The 21,345-nt window shown below is 42.4% G+C and overlaps 3 protein-coding genes across 3 annotated transcripts; 1 reads left to right on the forward strand and 2 right to left on the reverse strand.

The window, feature by feature from the left end:
* LOC110434825 lies at positions 1–1,365 on the forward strand. Its single transcript, XM_021459564.1, has 3 exons — positions 1–242; positions 324–647; positions 861–1,365. Exons 1-3 carry the CDS (start codon positions 1–3, stop codon positions 1,363–1,365), a joined length of 1,071 nt encoding a protein of 356 aa, XP_021315239.1.
* Positions 6,784–14,642, reverse strand: LOC8059675 (microtubule-associated protein futsch). The gene is made up of 14 exons (XM_002454120.2): positions 14,185–14,642; positions 13,235–13,438; positions 12,981–13,162; positions 12,193–12,319; positions 11,909–12,100; positions 11,554–11,604; positions 10,790–11,485; positions 10,231–10,335; positions 9,878–9,960; positions 8,787–8,838; positions 8,588–8,656; positions 8,485–8,513; positions 7,736–7,798; positions 6,784–7,655 (listed from the first exon to the last, which is right to left on the reverse strand). Exons 1-14 carry the CDS (start codon positions 14,302–14,304, stop codon positions 7,169–7,171), a joined length of 2,460 nt encoding a protein of 819 aa, XP_002454165.1. The 5' UTR covers positions 14,305–14,642; the 3' UTR covers positions 6,784–7,168.
* LOC8059677 (temperature-induced lipocalin-1) lies at positions 16,434–17,543 on the reverse strand. The gene is made up of 2 exons (XM_002454122.2): positions 17,009–17,543; positions 16,434–16,872 (listed from the first exon to the last, which is right to left on the reverse strand). The coding sequence occupies exons 1-2, from the start codon at positions 17,426–17,428 to the stop codon at positions 16,687–16,689; spliced, it is 606 nt and encodes a 201-aa protein (XP_002454167.1). The 5' UTR covers positions 17,429–17,543; the 3' UTR covers positions 16,434–16,686.

Raw genomic sequence — 21,345 nt, forward strand, 5'->3', positions numbered from 1 at the left:
ATGCCTAGGAAGAGAGCCCTTTCTCGAAGTCAATTGGATGATTCAACATCCGATGATGATGATTTTGACATGTTATCGGCTGCTGTAATTGTGGACTCCTTTGCCAATGCCGAAAAGAAACACGGTGGCTCTGTCGCAGGCCATAGAGTTCTTCACCGTGATAGAGAAGCCGGCCACGAGAGGTTGTTTCAAGATTATTTGGCGGAGAATCCAACATATGGCCCTGAAATATTTCGACGAAGGTTCTTATTTCAATAACGTTGATTTGTTGTATGTGATTAAATACTATTGGTGTTCTTAAAAATTTGTTTTGTTTTCTTCAGGTACAGGATGTCTAAAGAGCTTTTCGTACGGATAATGAATGCGGTTGAAGCACATGATGATTACTTTGTGCAGAAAAGGAACGCAGCTAATGTACTTGGTTTGAGTTGCCTACAAAAAGTCACTGCAGCAATACGTATGCTCACGTATGGTGTTCCCGCTGATGCGACCGATGAGTACGTTCGCATTGGCGAAAGTACTGCACTAGAGAGCTTGCGGAGGTTTGTTACTGCAATTGATGAAATATTTGGAGAAGAATATCTCAGATATCCCAATGAGGCGGATACGGCACACTTACTTGCAATGGGCGAGCAACAAGGCTTTCCAGGGATGCTAGGGTCCATAGATTGCATGCATTGGGCGTGGAAGAATTGCCCGTATGATAAACAGGGTCAGTACAAGGGGAAAGAGGAGAAGCCCACTATAGTTTTGGAGGCTGTTGCTTCGAACGATCTTTGGATATGGCATGCCTTTTTTGGAATGCCCGGCTCTCATAATGATATAAATGTTCTTCATAGGTCCCCGTTGTTTGATAACTTGGCAGAAGGAAAAGCTCCGGAAGTCAAATTTTCTGTTAATGGTCATGATTATACAATGGGTTATTATCTTGCAGATGGAATATACCCCACATGGGCTACTTTAGTCAAGTCGATCACCAAACCTATGGGGAACAAGAGACAATATTTTGCTAAAGCGCAAGAAGCAGCCAGAAAGATGGTCGAGAGAGCTTTTGGGGTTCTACAGTCAAGGTTTGCAATTGTTCGAGGGTCAGCTCGCTTTTGGGACATAGAAACATTAACAAAGATTATGAGAGCTTGTGTCATCATGCATAACATGATTGTGGAAGATGAAGGCTTCATCGTTGACCCAAATGAACGTTTTGATTATGGTGGTGACAATGTTGAAGCCGAGCATGACAAGCCTACCCGTACACTTGAAGAGTACATTGAAGCTCATAGAAAGATCCGGGACAAGCAAACACATGTTCAATTGAAAGAAGATCTCATCGAGCACCTCTGGAACAAGCACCCAGATTTATATTAGCTAATTTCAGTTTTATTTGTCATCGCACTAGTACTGTACTGATTAAGGAACCTGTACTTTTATATATTAGCTAATTTCAGTTTTATTTGTCATCACTTTATATCTCAGATTTGCCGGCCACTTCTTTGGTGTATGCAGCAGCAACGTACACGAACATGAAATCATAAAAGCATTGACACTTCAACTAATATGATAACTTAAACTCAACTAATATGCAAAAATTTGTCATACCTGGATAAAATCGTTCAACAGTACTACGTAACTAGAAACAGTGATGGATATAATAACTCAATTACATTAAACAATAACTTCAACTAATTGATAACTTAAACTCAATTGCTAGATAACTTGAACTAATTGATAACTTAAACTCAATTGCTAGATAACTTGAACTAATTGTCCTCCATCTTCTCCAAAATCATCTTCTGCTTCTTCTCAAGCCATGCACGCTGGGTCGGGTTGAGGGACGACATGTCCGCTAACATAATATCTTTTTCTTCTTTTAGTAGCTTTGCTTCTGCTTTTTTTTCCTCACTTGCAACCCGTTTCTTCTCTAGCTCGAGAGCAGCCTTCTCTACCTCTAGTGACGCCATGAACCTCTCCTCTTTGGCCTTGTCCAAAACCTCCCTCTTTGCCATCATCTTGTCCAAAGCTTGCATGCAAGCATCGCCACCAGCACGTTTTAGATTTAGTTTTACCTTCTTTATCCCATCCGACCTTTTCCTTGGTTCGGTTTGTTCAGCTTCTGTTTCAGCTTGTATGCGAGCATCCTCATGTGTGACTCCTTCATCCCTCGGCCTTGAACTCTTTTGTTTTTTCTTGCTTGCTTGCTTCTCTTTCTCCAACTCGGCAAGTTCAATCATCTTCGATTTCCACTTGTCCTCCTCTTTCAAAATTTTCCAACAGTGTAGAAGACCAAAACTTTTGTCCTCCTTGTCCCATTCCACATATAATTTTTTGGCTTTAATAATCTGTAGCACATCCGGTAGGGATATTGTCAATGATATATCATTTAATAACAATCAAAAAAAGTTGAAGTAAAACAACACATTGCGTGCATACCTTGTCATCAATAGTTAACCCACTTTCATTCCTACGTAGAATGGCCTCGTAGCATGAACAAAACTTGTTCACTTGCAGTTGAATTGTCAGCCACCTATGCATAAGACTGCTTTCTGTCCTCACCTCACTAGTCTCCTTGTGTTCCTCAAAAAAAGCATGAACTCGTCCCCAAAAAGATGAACGAGTTTGATTGGCACCAAGAAGAGGATCTTTGCTTACATTCAACCAGGCCGAGCATATAACTTCATCTTCCTTCCAATGGAAATTCTTTTTCCTCTGGGCAGTACCCTTCTTTGCACTGCGGCTCACTTGCACTTCATGATCATGACATTGAGTGTCTTGAGTTAATCCAAAGTCCAGGTCATCTAAACCAGCAACAGCACCACCTTGTCCAAGAATGTCCGACAAGAAAGAAGGGTCATCTGGTTGTGTCTCCATTCCTATTAGAAAAAAAACAACCAACACAGATCAACTCTACCAGAAAAAATATAAACCATAGGGCGCAACAAAGAATAAGGAGCAATGCATCTGAACCCTAGGGCGCAATGCATTCTGATTGCATCATCCATTCTGATTATACATAGTACAAAAAAAAGGAGCAATGCATCTGAACCTAGGGCGCCACAAAGATAAACTCTAGCAGAACATAATAGCAGATCCAATCAAGGCATCTGAACCCTAGGGCGCAACAAAGATCACATCTACCAGAACATATAGCAAATCCAATCAAGGTATAGAAGGGAATCAAATCAAGACATGGATGCAGTCTGAGTCTGAGATTAGATCAAAGACCGGGGTACATACCTCCAGGAACGGGAGAGATCTTGAATGTGGCGATGGGATCTTCGACTCCTTGACGAACTTGGTGAACTCGGCCACCGCGCGGCTGTGTCTTCGCGATCTGGGCAAGGGGATCACCAACGTCGACGCTGGGGACTCTCCAAGTCGGCCCGGTATATGAATACGAACCGGTCTGGCGTGGGATACGAAGGGTACGGTGAAATTTCCCTACGCGCGCGGGAGAGGAGAGGAGGGCGGCAATTCTCGCGATGCCAAGTCGGAGAACGCTCGCAAATATGCGCGTGATGGACCGAAGGATAGCAAGTTGTCAAAATTTGCCAAGCCATATGCCAAACTGTTGGACCATTCATTTTTCTAATTTTGCCAAAAACAAAGGATAGCAAGTGGTTTTGGCAAACTCTTGGAGATGCTCGAAGGGGCTTGTCAATTCGTTAGTAAACAGTTCACGGTTGCTTTTCCGGAACAGGCGTGTCTTGTAAAGATGGCTTTGCAGCCCGTGGCCTAGTAGCCCGTCCCACGGCCCAGGCACGCGGCATGGCCCTCACATGGCCCGAAATGGTATAGGCACGCTGGTGGCTCGATGACCACCTTGGCTGCTCGGCCTGCTTAATAGCCCAATAGCCTTTTGCAAATAGAAAAAAGCTCATCAGGCATCTCGAGCGGTGCTTCTCAGCCGGCATGAACATGAGTTCACAGGCTGTGTCTTAGGCTGAACATGAGGTACTTGTTCTATATGGCTGTATAGGTTCTTGCTGCCATCATTTTTTCTGGCTGTATATAAACTCAATTCTTGCTGCCTTTATTTATTTGTAGGTTTATTTATGTGCCTGCACCTCACACAGCTGAAGTTATTAGTGAAGAGCTGTACGAAGCATTGGTGGAATGGAATATTGATGAAAAGATATCGACTTTGACACTAGATAATTGTTCCACAAATGATAAGGTAATTCCTGAGCTTATCAAGAAGATAGGAAAACCCAAACTGATGTTAGAAGGAAAATTGTTGCATATGTGTTGTGCTGCCCATATTCTCAACTTGATTGTGAAGGATGGTCTAGAGGTTATAAACGGTTCAATAGCAAAAATACGTGACAATGTTGCCTTTTGGACAGCCACACCTAAAAGAGTAGAGAAATTTGAAGAGATTGCTAAGCATGTCAAAGTTAAAATTGAGCACAAGTTAGGCCTTGATTGCAAAACTAGGTGGAATTCTACCTACAAGATGCTTAGCATTGCTCTACCTCTAAAGGCTGTTTTTAGCCGTGCAGCACGTGTTGATAAGCTTTTTGATTGTGCTCCTAGTGAGGAAGAATGGGCTTTTGCTAGAGAGGTAGTTGATAGGCTGAAGTTGTTCAATGACATAACTGAAGTATTTTCTGGAACAAATTATGTGACAACCAATGTGCAACTTCTAAAAATTTGTGAGGTTAAAGAACAAATGAAGCAATGGGCTATATGTGACAATCATATTATACAAGAAATGTCAGTAGAGATGATTGCAAAGTGTGACAAGTATTGGAAGGAAATTTAAGGACCTATGGGATTAGCCACCATTCTTGATCCTCGGTTTAAGACTGACTATCTCCTTGGGTTTATTGAGACACTTACTGGTGACTCAAGTGAGGATAGTGCAGATGATGTTACAAACACTCTTTATGATTTGATGAAGGAGTATGAAATGGATGATGATGAAGATAACACAGAATCATCAACCCCTGCACTTGCAAATTCAGGTGTGCTTTCCACAATCAGTGCACGTGTTGCTAGTAGAAGACCTGCAGGAGTTATGTTCAAATCTGAGCTAGATAGGTACTTAGAGGATGAGTTGGTCCCTATTCAAACAGAAAACTTTCAGATTCTTGATTGGTGGAAGGTGGCTGGCACACGTTATCCTATATTGAGGAAGGTAGCAAGAGATATATATATGCTATTCCAGTTAGCACAGTTGCATCAGAATCAGCATTTAGCACTAGTGGAAGGGTTGTTAGTGAGCACCGTAGCCGCCTCACTCCAGAAATATTGGAGGCCTTAATGTGTTCACAAAACTGGCTACGAAACAAATATCGAGGTATACATGTTGTACCAATCATATACTATCATTAATACATTTTCTTACTGTCATTGTTGTATGACCATTGTAATTGTTTTCTATAGGTGATGAGAAGGAAGAAACAGCAAGCTTTTGGAGTTGTCTTCAAGAAATCCAAGATGGGATGGAGGTATTAAATGCAAAAAATGATAATTGACATGCTTTGCTACTCTACAAAATACTTGGTCAATTTGTATTCCTATATTCATTGTTGCATGTTGTATGTAGGGACTTGCACTTCTATGAAGATGTGAAGTTTTGGACTGCTCTCAGGAGGACTGCTCAGTGTTGTTTTGCGTTCTCAGTTCTCACTTTTTAGTTATTTAGTGCTTGTTGTATCCTATGTCAATGTGCAAGTGCCACTACCATGAACATGTAAACTTAATGCTACGCTTTTGTGCTGCTGCTACTAAACTAAGGCAAGTTCCATGACAACATGTGCTTGCTTTGCTTGTAGCCTTGCGGTCTTGCTAGATGTTGTTGTATGCTTTTGTGCTAGTAGTTTGGACTTAGATGGCTGGAAGCCATGATCTGTGAGACTATGATTGAGAAACTAAGAATGTGACTAGTTGTATGCTATGATTATGATGTGTGTAATCATGTCTTAGACATGCTTATTGTTCTATTGCCTTTATCTTGTTTAGTGTCGGGTACGGAGATCCCCATCGGGGACCAATTCCCCGCGGGGAACGGGGATGGGAGAAAAATGTTCCCCAATGGCCTTCGCGGGGACGGGGACGGGAAAAATTTTCCCCCGCGGGGACGGGGATGGTGGGTCAATCCGGGGAATTCCCCATTACCATCTTGACCTGTGAGGCATGACAACCTGTGGTGGCATGACCTCCACCAGGACGGTTAGCCATCTATAGATGTCCGTACGACGTGACCCCTCACTTGTATATAATCAATAAAACAGACATGTATTCCTAATCTTTTGTTCATTTACATTCACATTCAACGGAAACATCTAAAATTTCATGTGTACTGAAGCTGTCATTGATTAGTGATCACATTTGAAATTATCAATATTATCATTGTTACTGTTATTATTTCTTCCTAGAGTTCAAATCTTCGACTAGAGACTTATTATAAAAAAAACACCTAGAAATGTAATATTTTTTAGACCGAGAAGGCATGCTTGTCTAATAATATTATTAGACACAAATGTTGACGATAAAAATATTAATTATACATAATAAATATTATTAGACAAACCATGGAATATATTTTTATAAATGTTGAAATTTTTCTCTAAACCTAAATAAGCATTGATTGTCAGCTTGAGTTAATCTTATTACACATTCGAAGAGACTGTAGATGCTGCTCTTGCGAACGTAAGTAAATATAAATATAATAAAAAGTTGCTATTCAGCTACTACAGATTACAAGGTCTGCAGAGGCCAAGATCCAGAGGTAATCTGCACATTACAAGAGCAGTTAATTAGCATACAGCAGAGAAACAAGCCTTGAACTTGAAAAACAGGCCAAGATCCTAGTTAAAAAGGTGCATTTGCTACAAAATCCACTGCTTAAATTGGTTATAATAAATAGAACATCAATAAGCTACAACACCACCCGACAACACGATGCCATGGGCCTCACAGCGAGCATAGGGTTCATTCCGCTTAAGGCTCAGCGCCAATGCAACATGGATCTGACCACAACGAACACATGTTACTCCTAACATTACAGCTATAGCAAATGTTGCTTCCACACCTAACTAATAGAGACCAATCAGACGAAATTTCGAGTTAACGCTCAATAGTACAAGGTGCAGCGCCAACGCCTCTGCCTAAAGGAGCAAACCTAGGGAGCACATCCATTTACAAGAGAAGTTCATCAGTGTTAACTTCAAGCCTTCCTTCTGCGCTTCTTTCCTGTAGAAGCATTCCCTGACTTTCCTGTAGAAGCATTTCCTGATGCCTCCTGCTCTATTTCAGCTGCCTTGACTTCTTTCTCCTTCCGCTTCTCTTTGTCAGCATCACTCTTCAGGGGAGTACCAGCATTTCTTGGTTTCCGACCTGGCCTAGCTTTTCCTTCAGTGGATTTCCCTTCATCTTTTGAATCCTTACCTTTGCTAATAGCCTCCTTAGGTTTGGTCGCACTCTTATCATCATCTTTAGGCAATTCATCATTTGTCTCAGTTGATACACTAGCTTTGCCCTTGGAGCTCTTCTCAAGTTCCTTTTTAAGGTTGGGGCCAGTTTTAGGTGTTTCTTTGGCACCCTTGCCGGCAGTTTTCCCCTTCGTGCTTGGAGTAGCTGAATTACTTGGTGTCCCATTGCTGGATCGCACGCCTTTTGGACGTCCTCTTTTCTTTGGAGTATCCACAGCATCACTGCAAACCATGCAGAAAACAGTAGTCTCAGAAAAGCTACAGGCATGAGTCATCGTGACTTCTTTGTATCAATTACTTACCTTCTAGGTGTTTCTGTATTTTCTTCCTTCACCGCATCCACTTTCCTTTTTCTGCCTCGTGGCCTGTTGAAACAAACAATAACACAAACTTAACAAAACCACTTATCGAGAGGCATGAGATTATTGGCATGCTTGGAATTCAGATAAATAACCAATCATCAATTGCCAGCAGGGGCTTATGCAGTATGCTGGTATCCACAAACTAGTTTAGAACTAACATTTCCCTCATGCTTCTTTCAGAAAAACAAACAATTTCCAGACTAAGAGATGGAACTTGGCTAAGATTATGCTAGTTCCAACATCTGTGGAGTGGTCATAGCAAACAAAAAAACCAAAGCCAATGCTCGGTCCTGATTGACACTTGACAACAGTAAGCCAATCATTTGAAAAATATAAGAAAGCAGGGAGAAAAGTACACATGTATCACACTGAAAGCAGAGCATCACAATACTTCACCACAACCCAGACCTACTATTCAGGAGGTCTAGTTTATGAGCGTCCACAACTCCACATGCAGGCAAGCAAAAATATTAGCAGCAAGGCATTAAACACTGAATCAGACCCTATTCTCGTAAGGGCAAGTAAACAGTGACCCTGTGCATTGCATACTTATAATACAATATGGGAACTAGTTCTACAGCCAGCTGATGCATGAACAAATATCCAAATTTGAAGTTTGTAGTTAATGGCACAGATATAGCTGCAATTAACAACGCAAATGCAAAAATAGCACAAATGAGTTTGCTTACTTTTCAGATGCCACAGAAGCTCCCTTCTCCTGTCAGAGTAAAAGTTAATCAGAAACAAGAAATCAGTGCAAAATTATAAAATCATCTGTGCATCTGTGCATACCTCACTGATGAATTCCCACTTTTCATCCCTCAGCAGTAGTACCTCTACATCCCCATCATCATATGCGACCTAGGCTCCAGAAAGGGAAGAGAACATGATGAAAACAAACATAAATTAAACAAAGATCAATTAATTAACAATAGTTTTTTTCCTGCAAACTAAATAGCCAGGGCAGGATATAGCAGTGCACAAAACACACCTTGTGCCTCTTAGAAACAGAATCAAATGACTCCACAACACCATTGTAGAACCTGCAAAACAATAAGGATTAAAATCTGGAAAGGAATAAAAATAGTAAGCCACCGCAGTGCGATTTGCTAAATCCAAATAGTAACATTCATTTCTAAAAGAGCAACCATCAGAAAGAAAATGTCAGATTTGGAACTACAAAAAACAACAAGATATAATAAATAAGTAAAAAGAAACAGGTTTACAAATAATAATGGCACATTTATAATATCAAACAGAGAAGAAAATAACCAGTTCAACGAGTTTCAAAAATTCAGAATATTGATGTTAGAAGAGTCCAGGGCCTATTGGACCTTAGCCCATTAGGGTTAATTAGTCGCTTGCTTAAGCAACTCCAACAGTTTGCTAAAACTCACTCGGCAAATCTATAGTTTTGCCAAATCCCAAAACCAAATGCCAAGTGAAAAAAGAGGCCTTCTCCAACAGTTTGCTATTTGGGCTTGGCAAAAGAACTTGGCATCCTAGGATTTTTGCCAAAATCACAAAATGGAGCCTCCAACAAGTTGGCAAAACTAGTTGGCAAATTGGGATACACGTGATGCCAAATGATGGAGGACTTGGCATATTTGCCAAGTGAAGGGGGAATTTTTCCAAGCTCACAAAATTGCCAAGTAGTTTTGCCAACTTGTTGGAGGCTGTTTTTTGTGGTTTTGGCAAAAATCCTAGAATGCCAAGTACTTTTAGCAAACTGTTGGAGTTGTGAACCTCTCTATATAATGAGAGGAGATGTATTAATCTAAAATCAAGCAAGAGATTAGAAGAAAATCCATTCTCTCTTGCCGGCCGTGGGCAGAACCCCATGGCTGGCGTTCCTAGCGCCCAAAACCCTAGCCTCCTCTCTCGCTCTCACAGCCGCCTCCCACCCACGGCTGGCGTTCCTAGAGCCCAAAACCCTAGCCTCCTCTCTCGCTCTCACAGCCGCCTCCCTGTGAATAGTACCCGCGGGTACCGTTCACGCCTTCAGCCACCGCTCCCTCAATCCCAATCAATCTCCCCCAACCCTAGCAGCCACATAACAATTGAATTGTTCATTCTACTTACATCTTGTCATCTGGCCACCAAACTTTGATCCTTGCACCAACTAGACTTCTATCAAGGCCTTTGCTTTTCCTTGAACGGGGAGGCTGTGAAAAGAAACTCAAGAATCAGATTTAGGTTACCTAAACAAACAAACAAACAAACAAAATTCTATGTGCATACGACATATATAGTGCTCAGACTAGAATATTCAAATAATAAGACATATATAAAACTATCAAGAACTTGTTAGGTATCAACATGGAACAAAACTCTTGACCAAGCAAAAGACCAATTGATCAAATATTTCAAGCTCAACTAGACATCGAAAAACACTCTATTGTCTTGCAATAATTTTAATCAAGCCTGCCCTCTACCTCTTCAGTTTCTTGTTCTTGCTTCATCTTAGGTGTGTTATTCTCTGTGCTTTGCCCTTTGATTCTACCTGGGCCCTTGGTCGAAGATTTCGGCGATATCATTTCCTGCATTGTGGTAAAAGAGTCAATACACTAATCACTATTAAAGGTGCGACACAATAAAATACAATGAAAAAAAACATGATGGCATATATCCAATAAAGTGCTGAATTTACATGCAATTAAATCTCTAGGTTCCAATTCCAGCAAAGGTAGAATCAAACCAGCAACTAAAAGTCAAGGAATAACAAAGTTACAAAAAAATAGAATATTCCAAATGCATGTACTTGTTTTAGACTAAAAATAAAGAAGACTTGTTAACTACCAACAGTAAAGAGTAAACTTACAATATGTTATCGAACAAATAAATAGACATTCAAAGAAAACTATAAGAGGGATCCATAATAGTACAACCTAGCAGATACCAGACCATGTTGTATACAATAGAGGACTAACTGCAAAAAGCAGACCATATTGATAACTCAACACAAAACCTGCTAGTGTTAAGAGAGAGAAAAACCTTTATGATCAGATCCTTGGCAGGATCATCCTCAGAAAGAGTTTCATCCTTCTGCTGTTTTGAGTTGTTCTTTTGAGTCTTCTTAGACGATTCTCCTTCACCAGCCTTCTTTGCGGAAGACTTCTCATCCTTAGCTGATCGTTTCGCCAACTTCGCAGCTGAATCACCTGCCTCCTCGACCTTTTTCAAATCCAAACCTGAAGACTGATCCTTTCCAGCAGCCTTCGTCTGCGATGACTTTGGGCCAGGAGGACGGCCTCGCTTTGGTTTAGTAGGTGTACTATCAGCAGGCCTTGATGCATCATCAGCTGCTCCATTGGTACCTTCTGCAGATGCTACAAGATCTCCCTTCTTAGTGTCAGCATCAGAATCCACAATTGCTTCACAATTAGTAGGTGTACTAAGATCTTCATTCTTAGTACTTTTGTCTGAATCAAGGGCAGCTTTCTTTTTGGGCTTTGCTGCATTGAAATCAGCACCTTCATTGTGGTCAGTTTTCAACTGATCAGCATCTGCTATGTTTTCATCATTGCAAAGTTTTTCAATCTTCTCTTTTGTAGAAGGTGGTCCTTGATCATCAGACTCACCAGTATCTGGTGGAGCAGCACCACTGCTAATAGCAGTACCTGTATTACCATTCATAGAAGTACCATCTTGTTCAGGACGGCTAACATCTTGCTCAGCCTTTGAAGATTCCTGCCAAAAAAAATGCATGCTGTTGTTAGATCAGCCATTTACATAAATACAGAAGATGCAGATCATACCTGAGGTAATTCATCAGAAATAGTCCTTTCAGAGAGCTTGCCATCATCCACCTGAACATTAAACATCAAAGACACAAATCAACTAAACAGCACCTATTCCAGCATTTGAAAGTTGTTAATTTCATTCTACATGCTAAAAACTAATCATGGTTTCAACTCCCAAATCATCCAATTCAACCTAGTGAAGTGAACAATCATGCATTACATTCACTACATTCATATCTGAAACAAAACAAAGAAAGAGAAAACAAGATTGCCTATTCTAGCACCTGTGAGAATGGCATAACAGTTATCAAGCAACAACAATGCGAACAACTTCCAACATTAATCATAGCAAGTTAGTAATTTAACTAACCATATCCTTCCCAGAAGGATCAGCATTGTTATCTTCCCTGTCATCTGAAACCTCTTCACAAACTGATGCAACAATTTGGCTGTATTCGCTCAAGGAAGTGCCTTTTAGTGATTGCAGAAAGACTGGCTTAAGTTTTTCACGGCATGCATCTATCACTTTTTCAGCAAGCTCAAAGGAAGGTGAAGAAGATTCCTGGAAATAAAATCAAAATGATTAAATCATGTAAGCCTTATGCTATAAATGTAAATCTATGTTGCTGATGTGAGAAAAATTAAGGATGATACCTTTTCTTCTTTTCTAACATTTTGGAGTAGACATGAAGCAATCTGTGGTTGGACATCCTCACTCTCCTCGATTACCAATCTCATTATTGTTTCCATGCAGGATATGACAGCTTCTGAATGTCCAGAACTGAAATAAGACACAGAAAAGTTCAAAACTTGTACACAGAATATAAGAATTCTGAAACAAGGAGATCTGACCCATTTAACAAATTTAGCAGCAGGATATAGTAAAAGCAAAGATTAAGAACAAAATAAAGAAGATTCATTTATCATTATTCAATAGTCAGAGTGGGCACATCTACCTCCCAGCCAGAGAAACAGAGCAATGACAAGTTTTAGCAGTTAAGCAAGGCTGGCAAAACTACACATATAGTTTTAGTATAGCATCTAAATAGGAAACAAATCAGACGCCAAAAGTAGATTATGAGATTTCATTTCCTGTACAGAACAGTTCCAAATCCAAGGGAAAAAAAGGAGCTATCCAATGCTCGTGTTACTTAATAAATCTTAGACGTATATGGTAGACAAATTTAAAACAACTTGAGAATGTATCCAGGATCTATCTTAGCAAACACATGTTTTAGCACATCAAGAAATCCATAAAGAGGAGAAACAGACAAAGCTAAGACGAATAAGAAATTTCTTACTTAACAGTCCTCAAGAAGTGATGGAACATATCATTTATCAAATCATCACATTCAAAATCTATCTTAGCAAACACATGTTTTAGCACATCAAGAAATCCACAAAGAAACAGATGCAGCTAAGACAAATAAGATATTTCTTACTTAACAGTCCTCAAGAAGTGATGGAACATATCATTTATCAAATCATCACATTCAAGATCTAGCATCACCACGCAGGACCGAACTTTTGCCACAGTATCAAGAATTGAAGTTCTTCTTTCAAAGAAGGGGCTCTCTACGTCATCCAGATCCTCGAAGGCCCCCACAATTAAAGAGAATACATCCTAAAACCAAGTAAAAACATATGTAAGGACACACAGTACAGCAGAAATCATTTTATTCAGGGTCGACTATACCTTCATTGCATCGTCATCATATGGAGCATCAGGCGCTGTGATACGTGTGATCTCAGATATGCATGATGCCACGCCAAGTCTAACATTTGAATTAGCATGGCCCAGCAGGTCTTTCTTGACCAGAGCTTCAGTTGCTGGGCGAAGAGCATTCGATGTGCTTTCAGGAGGTGACTGCTCTACTTTATGTAAACACTCCTCAATTTCCTGCATGAACAAACCATCAACCAACTTGATGACTTCATACGATTTGAGGAGCAAACCTAGGTAGGTCAGTCAGCAAGATCAAAGTCTTCATATTTACTCAAATGGTATAAGTACATCATACCCAGTAATCTAAATCATGGAAAGGACTCTGTGCAGCAAGTAAAAAATGAAATCTGGAGCAGTAGTGAATAAACTAGGCTAATGCTAAACTCCAATCCTATATTCGTCAAAAACCTCAAACAAATCAATAAGATACTAAGAGGCCAACATTTCCAGTTTCCTTTCAAACCAAACAGCACCATCAAAACTACAAATAAAATCGTCATGACTGGCATGTCCAATAGATAATTACTCCACGTTTCAAACCCCAAAAACAGTGATAGAATTCAAGTTCAAGGAGAAGTCAAGTCTCAAAAGACAATGATAAACACTGAACTGATTCCAAGGAAATCAGATACCTCCGTATAACAACAGTCCACCACGGAGCACACTCGTCAGAACAAAATTGCATAGCACGGAAGACAACTTAAAAGCAAATCACCAGGCCGAGTAGCATTTCATCCGCGACCCAAACAACCACCGCGAACAGGTAAGAGCACAACATTCACTCGGTTCCTACTCATATTCGATACAAACCGAGCCGTAACCGCGCCCGCAAACACGACACATCGTAGAAGCGCAGTCCTAACATATGCATAACAATCAACGAGAGGAGAAAAGGCGGTGAAGGAGGAGAGCAGGCTCACGATGAGGAGGTTGAGCAGGTCCTCCGCGTCGTCGGGTGGCGCCTGCAGCCGTTCCCCGACCTCCCTGAGCCGGTCCTCTAGCTGACGCATCTCCTGTTCCGCGGCAGGATCCTCCGCCATTTCCCCGGCCGAAACGGGGTCTACGCGGCCAGATCGAGAGCGCCCGCTCTAGATCTGCCGCGGCTAGGGTTTCCCCTCGCGGCGCGAGTGCGAGTGCGGGGTGCGGCGGGCCGAGAGCGGGCGCCTTTCGCGCTCGGCGTCCCGCGCCCGCGGAGGAGCACGGGAGGGTTTAGCGGCGGTGGAGGACGAGGGAATCCGCAGCGGTATTCCCTTCTCGGCCCCCGCCCCTCTCCTCTCTTCCGCGCGACGCGACGAGGTTTCGGTGCGGGCGGGGGCTTGGGGCTGTGTTTGGCTAGCTGCCTAGCTGCGGGCGCTGCGCTGGGGGGCGTGCGTGAGAAGAGGTGAGGTTTGGAAGAATCGGCGGGCGATTTATGGGGTAGCCGCGGGCGGGCGGGTGGTGGTTTGGACTGCACACTTCCGCGGGGTCTGCCAAAATTGCCAACGTCCCCTGCACCGCCAGCCCCCAGCGGACGGACGTGTCGGGTGACCATGGAATCCTCTTCACCTGAGGGGGCCTCGCGTCCGCGGACGGCCTGACTGGCGGTCTGCTGTGGCTGTGGCTTGGCTGGCCCCCGCGGACCGCGGCTCCACCTCACTCCGCGTGATCTCGGCCGTCGACTCGCGTGGGGCGCCCGTCCGATGGCTGCCACGACGCTCTCGCTGTGACCGAAATGGTAGTTCGGCGCCGGATACGCTCTATGTACTCCGCCAAGCACATCTTCGAGAGTAGTAAGGACTAAGGAAAAACGATTAAGGCCTTGTTTACACAAAACTAAAAATTTTTCAAGATTTCTCGTCATATCGAATCTTGTGATATATGTTAGAACATTAAATATAGATAAAAACAAAAACTAATTACACAGTTTACCTGTAAATCACGAGATAAATCTTTAAAGTCTAGTTACTCCATAATTGGACAATGTTTATCAAATAAAAACAAAAGTGTTATAGCGTCAAAATTCAAAAAAATGGATATAAACCTAGTTTTTTTTAGATCACGCTTAGCGTGTATTTCATTAAGCAGAAAAGGTCTGAAACAGCACAAGTTTCCCAAAGAAAAAACTCAACTCAGCAGGCATAGCCGAGAACAAACTGAAACGAACACAGAAAACACAAAAGCCTCAGCCAGCGGCTGCAAACAGGGCGCCTAAACCTCTATAGCCGGACGCCGCCCAGAAGGAGGCTTCGTCCCAAATCTTGAAGAACAGGACTGGAGCCGCGGATGACTCCCCCCGAAACGTGCGCGCGTTCCGCTCCTTCCACAGAGACCAACCGACGAGAAGAACGAAGGAGTCGAAACCCTTGCGCAGAGCCCTCGGCACGAGTTTCCTGGAAGTCGTCCACCAATCCAGGGCGCGGCCAAGCGGTAGCTGAAGCGGGTGCGCGAGGTGCAGCCTGTGTAAGCACCGATGCCAAACCTCTCGACTGAAAGGACAGTCCGCCAGAATGTGGTCCATAGTCTCCGAGTGCTGATCACAAACGATGCAGACATCGAAGTCCTGCAGCCCATCCCTGAACCTCCGATGCCCAGTCCAGCATCTTCCATGCAGCGTGAGCTAGAAGAAGTAGCGCACTCTCGGCGGCGCCGCGGTCTTCCAAACCAGCCTCGCCCCCGGCAACGCCACGGAGCCAAAGAACATGGCCCCATAAGCCGAGGCAGCTGAATACTCACCACTCTCGTCGAGTGACCAGGAGAACGTGTCCGGCTCCGCCGATAGAACCACCTCATCAAGCAGATCACAAAGGGTCGCAACCTCCACCATCATCCGAAGCGAGGCGGCCCTACAGTGTCAAAATCTAAAAACTTTTGCAAACTGAACAAGGCCTAAGTTCCGTGTCAAATAGAAGTGTCGGGTGGATTTGTGAGTCGGCTGAGCTAGCTAAGGCCATACATTTCCTTTTTGTAAACCTGGTGTCCCTAATTCATTCAAGTCCGATCCAAAGGCTACATCAAAATGAATGCCTCGCAGGTTTGTTCTGCTGCCCAGGCCGGTACCTTTCACAAGCTCGACCATCTTTGACTTGCTTTCATAAGCGTTATTAGTGCCAGAACTATCATTCGACAGCAGCTGGCTGGCTGTCAACCAAGCAAGCTGTACCTAGTATAATTTGCAAATTCACATGCATGATGATCCTCAGATTGACTACCTCGCCAATGCAATTAATAGTAAAATCAAACATTACATTTCAATCCCATTAATTATCAAAACACTATAACGTCACAGTCCACACACACAGAGACATATACACTACAACGTATATACTACAGCTAAACATCAATCCTCTTCAGGTCTCATTTTATTTGCTGCGTGCAGCGCAGATTATATACTACTAGTACTATCAGCAAGCACCGGAGTACGCGTGCGGTGATGTGTACAGTCATCATTTCCCAAAGAGCGACTTGAACCACCATACTCCCTTGGTGTCAGTGGGCGCGGCGTCGCTCTCCGGCGGCGGGTCGTCCTGCGGCGTCCTGTGCAGCTTGCTCACGTCGTAGCCTTCCTCCTTTGCCCGCTCCACCAGCTGGTTGTACACCTCCTCGTCGATGCTCGTCTTCCTGCACAGAATCTGCACACACGCACGCACGCGCGTACATACACAAATCGAAGATCCATGAGCACACGCACAGCTTCGAACCGAGGTGGATCTGGAACGTGATGTCTCCTTCTGAAACTGAAAGAGGACTGGCAATTGGTTTACATACCCAGAGGTTCTTGCGGCGCGGCTCGCCGACGAGCGCGTACTGGTAGTCGTCGTCGACGTAGAGCACCCAGTAGTCGCCGACGACGGGGATGACGGGGAGGAAGGGCGGGAGGTAGAACTTGACCTTGAGCTTGGCCTCGTCGCTGTTCGGGTCGGCCTTGTAGGCGGTGCCCTCGATGTAGTCGCGCTTCCCCTTGCTCCACGTCTCGTTGAGGACGTGCACCGTGGCGCCGTCCTCCAGCAGCCGGTAGGTGGCGCGCGTGTCCCGCCCGTCCCGGGGCTGGAAGAAGGACGGGAACGACGCGATCTCGTACCACCGCCCCATGTACCGCGCCACGTCCAGGCCCCGCACCACCGTCATGATCTGCCCGCCGCCGCCGCTCTTCGTCGCCGCCGTCGTCTTCCCTGCCTCCGCCGCCATCGTCTTTGCGAGCTGCCGGCGCGCCGGCGGGCCAATCGACGATCGCCTCTGCTGTTTGACAAACTGGTGATTGCTTGCAGCTGGCTAGTTGCAGTTGCAGTTGCAGGTGCTTGTTGCTTTGGAGCTTGAGAGATGGATGGATGAATATATAGAAGGGCTTTGGGGGAGGATAAGGTGTTGGTGCGAGGAGAAATACGTGGAGGGCTCTCGAACGCTTAACAAGGCCGTGTTTAGTTTCTGCAGAAAAAAAAAAATCGTGACACTGTAACACTTTTGTTTGTTTGTGATAATTATTGCCCAGTCATAGACTAACTAAGCTTAAAAGATTCGTCTACTAAATTTCAACTAAGGTCTTGTTTAGTTCCAAAAATTTTTGCAAAATAGATACTGTAGCACTTTCGTTTGTTTGTGACAAATATTATCCAATTATGTACTAACTAGGCTCAAAAGATTCATCTCATCAATTCCGACCAAACTATACAATTAGTTTTTATTTTTGTCTATATTTAATACTCCATGCATGCGTCTAAAGATTCGATGTGACGGGAAATCTAAAAAATTTTACAAAATTTTTTGAGAACTAAACAAGACCTAAATTATGTAATTAATTTTTATTTTTATCTATATTTAATACTTTATAAATGCGTCTAAAAATTCGTTGAAAAAATGTTAAATTTTGGGTGGAAGTAAGGGCCAAGTGTGCTTGTCAGCTTGCCAGGGGCCAGAGCGAGCCCAGAGGGCGCGGGGCCACTGCCCAGTCACGTCTGCACGTGGAGACTTGTACGCGAAGGTAACTGCTTTACTGTACATCTCTACATCTCCTACCGTGTTGCATGCACGCTGGTTTTGTTTTGATTCCGTTGGAAAATCATCGTGGTAAGGTCTTGTTTAGTTCATCCTGAAAATCAAAAAATTTTCAAGATTTTCCGTCACATCGAATCTTGTGGCACATACATGAAACATTAAATAATGACGAAAATAAAAACTAATTACACAGTTTAGCTGTAAATCACGAGACGAATCTTTTGATCCTATTTAGTCTATGATTGTATAATATTTGTCACAAACAAACGAAAGTGTTACAGTACCGAAAAATTTTCACTTTTCGGAACTAAACGAGGCCTAAAACTAAAATGTCGACCTCCAAATGAGAACGCTATACCATTTCTGGAACCGCATGTACGAAACCATTTTGTATGAAGCCTGTCTCACCCTTCTATTATTCTTCCAAATAAACACCCCGCTGTTTTTTTTACAGACGGACCAAAAACACACAGTCACGCTGCCTCGCTTTTGATAGATTTCACCTGAACGTAAAAAAAAATGAAAAACATTGCACTACAGCTTGTAGCTAAAAAAAGATAGCTCCGATCAATCCAATCAGTCCTGGGCCGTTTGGGTGCATATATGAATAATAACTGTTACTTATAATTAGCTAATTTTCAACCTCTAATAACTCATTCAAATGGTGGCCAAAATATGTGCTGCCCCCTCCCCCCCCCCCCCACCCCAAACCACATCACAACCAGTTGTTGTACTTGTACAACTAGCTGACCAATTTGTAGAATTTATCGATAACTAGCCCTAATTAGTCTAAACAAGCCATTAGTTAATATAGGCTAGCTAATCACTGCTTCCTTTGTCTTGAAATGAAGCTATCCAAGCGTTTTGAATTTCTCCTAAATTATAAGGGAGTCTAGGTGAAAACTACTCAGTTTAAAAAGGCAACATTTCACATATATATCTACCTTTAATTCACACTACTAACTCAAAAATGGTAACTACTAAGGGTTATGTGTGTCGTTTGATTTATCATGTCTAAGAAAATGTCTAGGATACTTCGTATTTCAGGACATATGGTATTGTCTAAATTCAAGTAATAGCAGCTAAAATAGAAAGAACATTATTCATAAAAAAATATCAATGCATCTATCTTTTAACTGTTGGACCCCCCAAAAAGACATCTAGTAGTTAATAGTCAATTAGTTTATAATCTCTCTATTTTAAATTAAGGGCTTATTTAGTTCCCCATTTGGGCCAAAAATTTTTAGGTTTTAGTCCACCATTCTGCAGAATGAAACTAAAAATGAAACTAAACACCATCCAAATTTTTTTTGACAAAATGGTTGTTATTTTGCATTTTGAATTTTGTTATCAAGAACCCAAAAAACAGTTTCATGTATTATGGACCCTGAAAATTTTGACATTTTAGGGCCTTGTTTAGTTTCCAAAAAATTTTGCAAAATTTTTCAGATTCTCCGTCACATCGAATCTTTAAACGCATGCATGGAGTATTAAATATAGATAAAAATAAAAACTAATTGCACAGTTTGGTCGAAATTGACGAGACGAATCTTTTAAGACTAGTTAGTCCATGATTGGATAATTTTTGTCAAATGCAAACGAAAATGCTACAGTGTCGATTTTGCAAAATTTTTTGGAACTAAACAAGGCCTAGATGAAACTAAACACAACTTATAAGTCAGTCTGTTTTTTTTTAAAATACATAGTTTTCATTATGAATATAATATATATATTTAGATATATAGTAAAAGCAGTGTATCTTAAATTTATTCTAACTTATAATTGAAACGAGGGAGTATTAGCTTTGAAATGACGAGGATGTAAACAGATCGCGTTTGCCCAGAGCACTCTGGAGAACTCCAGAATATCCGTGTGGACCGGTCCATGTCACTACTCGATAATCCGGCGGGATTCTTCCTTGCTCCCCAAGGCTGAATGAAACACTAAGGCCTTGTTTAGTTCATCCTGAAAACCAAAAAGTTTTCAAAATTCCCCGTCACATCGAATCTTGTGGCACATGCATGAAACCTTAAATATAGATGAAAACAAAAACTAATTACACAATTTAGCTGTAAATCACGAGACGAATCTTTTGATGCTAGTTAGTCCATGATTAGATAATATTTGTCACAAACAAACGAAAGTGCTACAGTACCGAAATCTTTTCACTTTTCGGAACTAAACAAGGCCTAAGGGCTTGTTTAGTTCGCAAAAATTTTCAAGATTCCTCGTCACATTGAATCTTTGGTCGCATGCATAGAGCATTAAATATAGACGAAAATAAAAACTAATTGCACAGTTTACCTGTAATTTGTGAGATGAATCTTTTGAGTCTAGTTATTCCGTGATTAGACAATGTTTGTTAAATAAAAACGAAATGCTACAGTAACAAAAACAAACATTTTTGCGAACTAAACAAGGCCTAAAAAGCATGGTTGTCAAAAGAAAAAAACATTAAAAAGCACAGTGACAAAACGAGGAAATTGATCGGCGAGACTGCGACATCGCTAGCGTTGCAGCAGCTTTCTGCTCCCGGCCGTGTCCCTGTCCATGGAGGGAATGGAGAGTCGAGGTGTGCGCCGGAAACCCAGAAGCGCGTCACTGTTGGCCTTGGCCGAATGGCCGGCTTATCGCTAGACACGTATGAGTTCAGCAGTTGCGTCCACTGCATCGTGCGAACTGTTTGAGAAGAGCGGTCGTCTGGAATGCTTGTACGTTCACATCTTAGAGCGGTTGTAGTTCACCAGTGTCACGGCAGACGGCACAAGGGTTGCGTGATTGCGTCCCATTGTTCTATCCCAGCACCCAAGTGGCGGCTGTCTTGCGTTGATCACATGATCTTGCGTTGATCACATGAGCTGAAACTAATATCTAGAAAGTCCTTGCTATTTTATTATTACTTAGATTACCTAGGTTATTTTCAAATTCCTCTAAATTCCTGGAAAGGCCTAAGGTTCTTTTGATTACAGGAAAAAGAACAATTCGTGAAGTCGACGATGATGTCAGGAATGGGATCCATGCAAATTAGGCATAGACCAATCGGTGTCGGCCCTCTTAGAAGAACCCACATAATCACAACCAGCGAGATGTTTTCACCTGTAAACGCAAAAGGA

This window comes from Sorghum bicolor, chromosome 4, assembly GCF_000003195.3.
Source record: "Sorghum bicolor cultivar BTx623 chromosome 4, Sorghum_bicolor_NCBIv3, whole genome shotgun sequence".
Classification (NCBI taxonomy): Eukaryota; Viridiplantae; Streptophyta; class Magnoliopsida; order Poales; family Poaceae; genus Sorghum; species Sorghum bicolor.

What these genes read in the sequence shown, in the direction of transcription:
- LOC110434825 (XM_021459564.1), top strand. Translation starts at nt 1, where the DNA reads ATGCCTAGGAAGAGAGCCCTTTCTCGAAGTCAATTGGATGATTCAACA. An exon ending in CCTGAAATATTTCGACGAAG is followed by an intron (nt 243 to 323) that starts GTTCTTATTTCA and finishes TGTTTTCTTCAG; the next exon opens with GTACAGGATGTCTAAAGAGC. An exon ending in GGCGAGCAACAAGGCTTTCC is followed by an intron (nt 648 to 860) that starts AGGGATGCTAGG and finishes GTTTGATAACTT; the next exon opens with GGCAGAAGGAAAAGCTCCGG.
- LOC8059675 (XM_002454120.2), bottom strand. Translation starts at nt 14,304, where the DNA reads ATGGCGGAGGATCCTGCCGCGGAACAGGAGATGCGTCAGCTAGAGGAC. An exon ending in ACCTGCTCAACCTCCTCATC is followed by an intron (nt 13,439 to 14,184) that starts GTGAGCCTGCTC and finishes TTGTTCATGCAG; the next exon opens with GAAATTGAGGAGTGTTTACA. An exon ending in AAGAACAAGAAACTGAAGAG is followed by an intron (nt 9,961 to 10,230) that starts GTAGAGGGCAGG and finishes TTCTTTTCACAG; the next exon opens with CCTCCCCGTTCAAGGAAAAG.
- LOC8059677 (XM_002454122.2), bottom strand. Translation starts at nt 17,428, where the DNA reads ATGGCGGCGGAGGCAGGGAAGACGACGGCGGCGACGAAGAGCGGCGGC. An exon ending in CGCGCCGCAAGAACCTCTGG is followed by an intron (nt 16,873 to 17,008) that starts GTATGTAAACCA and finishes GCGTGTGTGCAG; the next exon opens with ATTCTGTGCAGGAAGACGAG.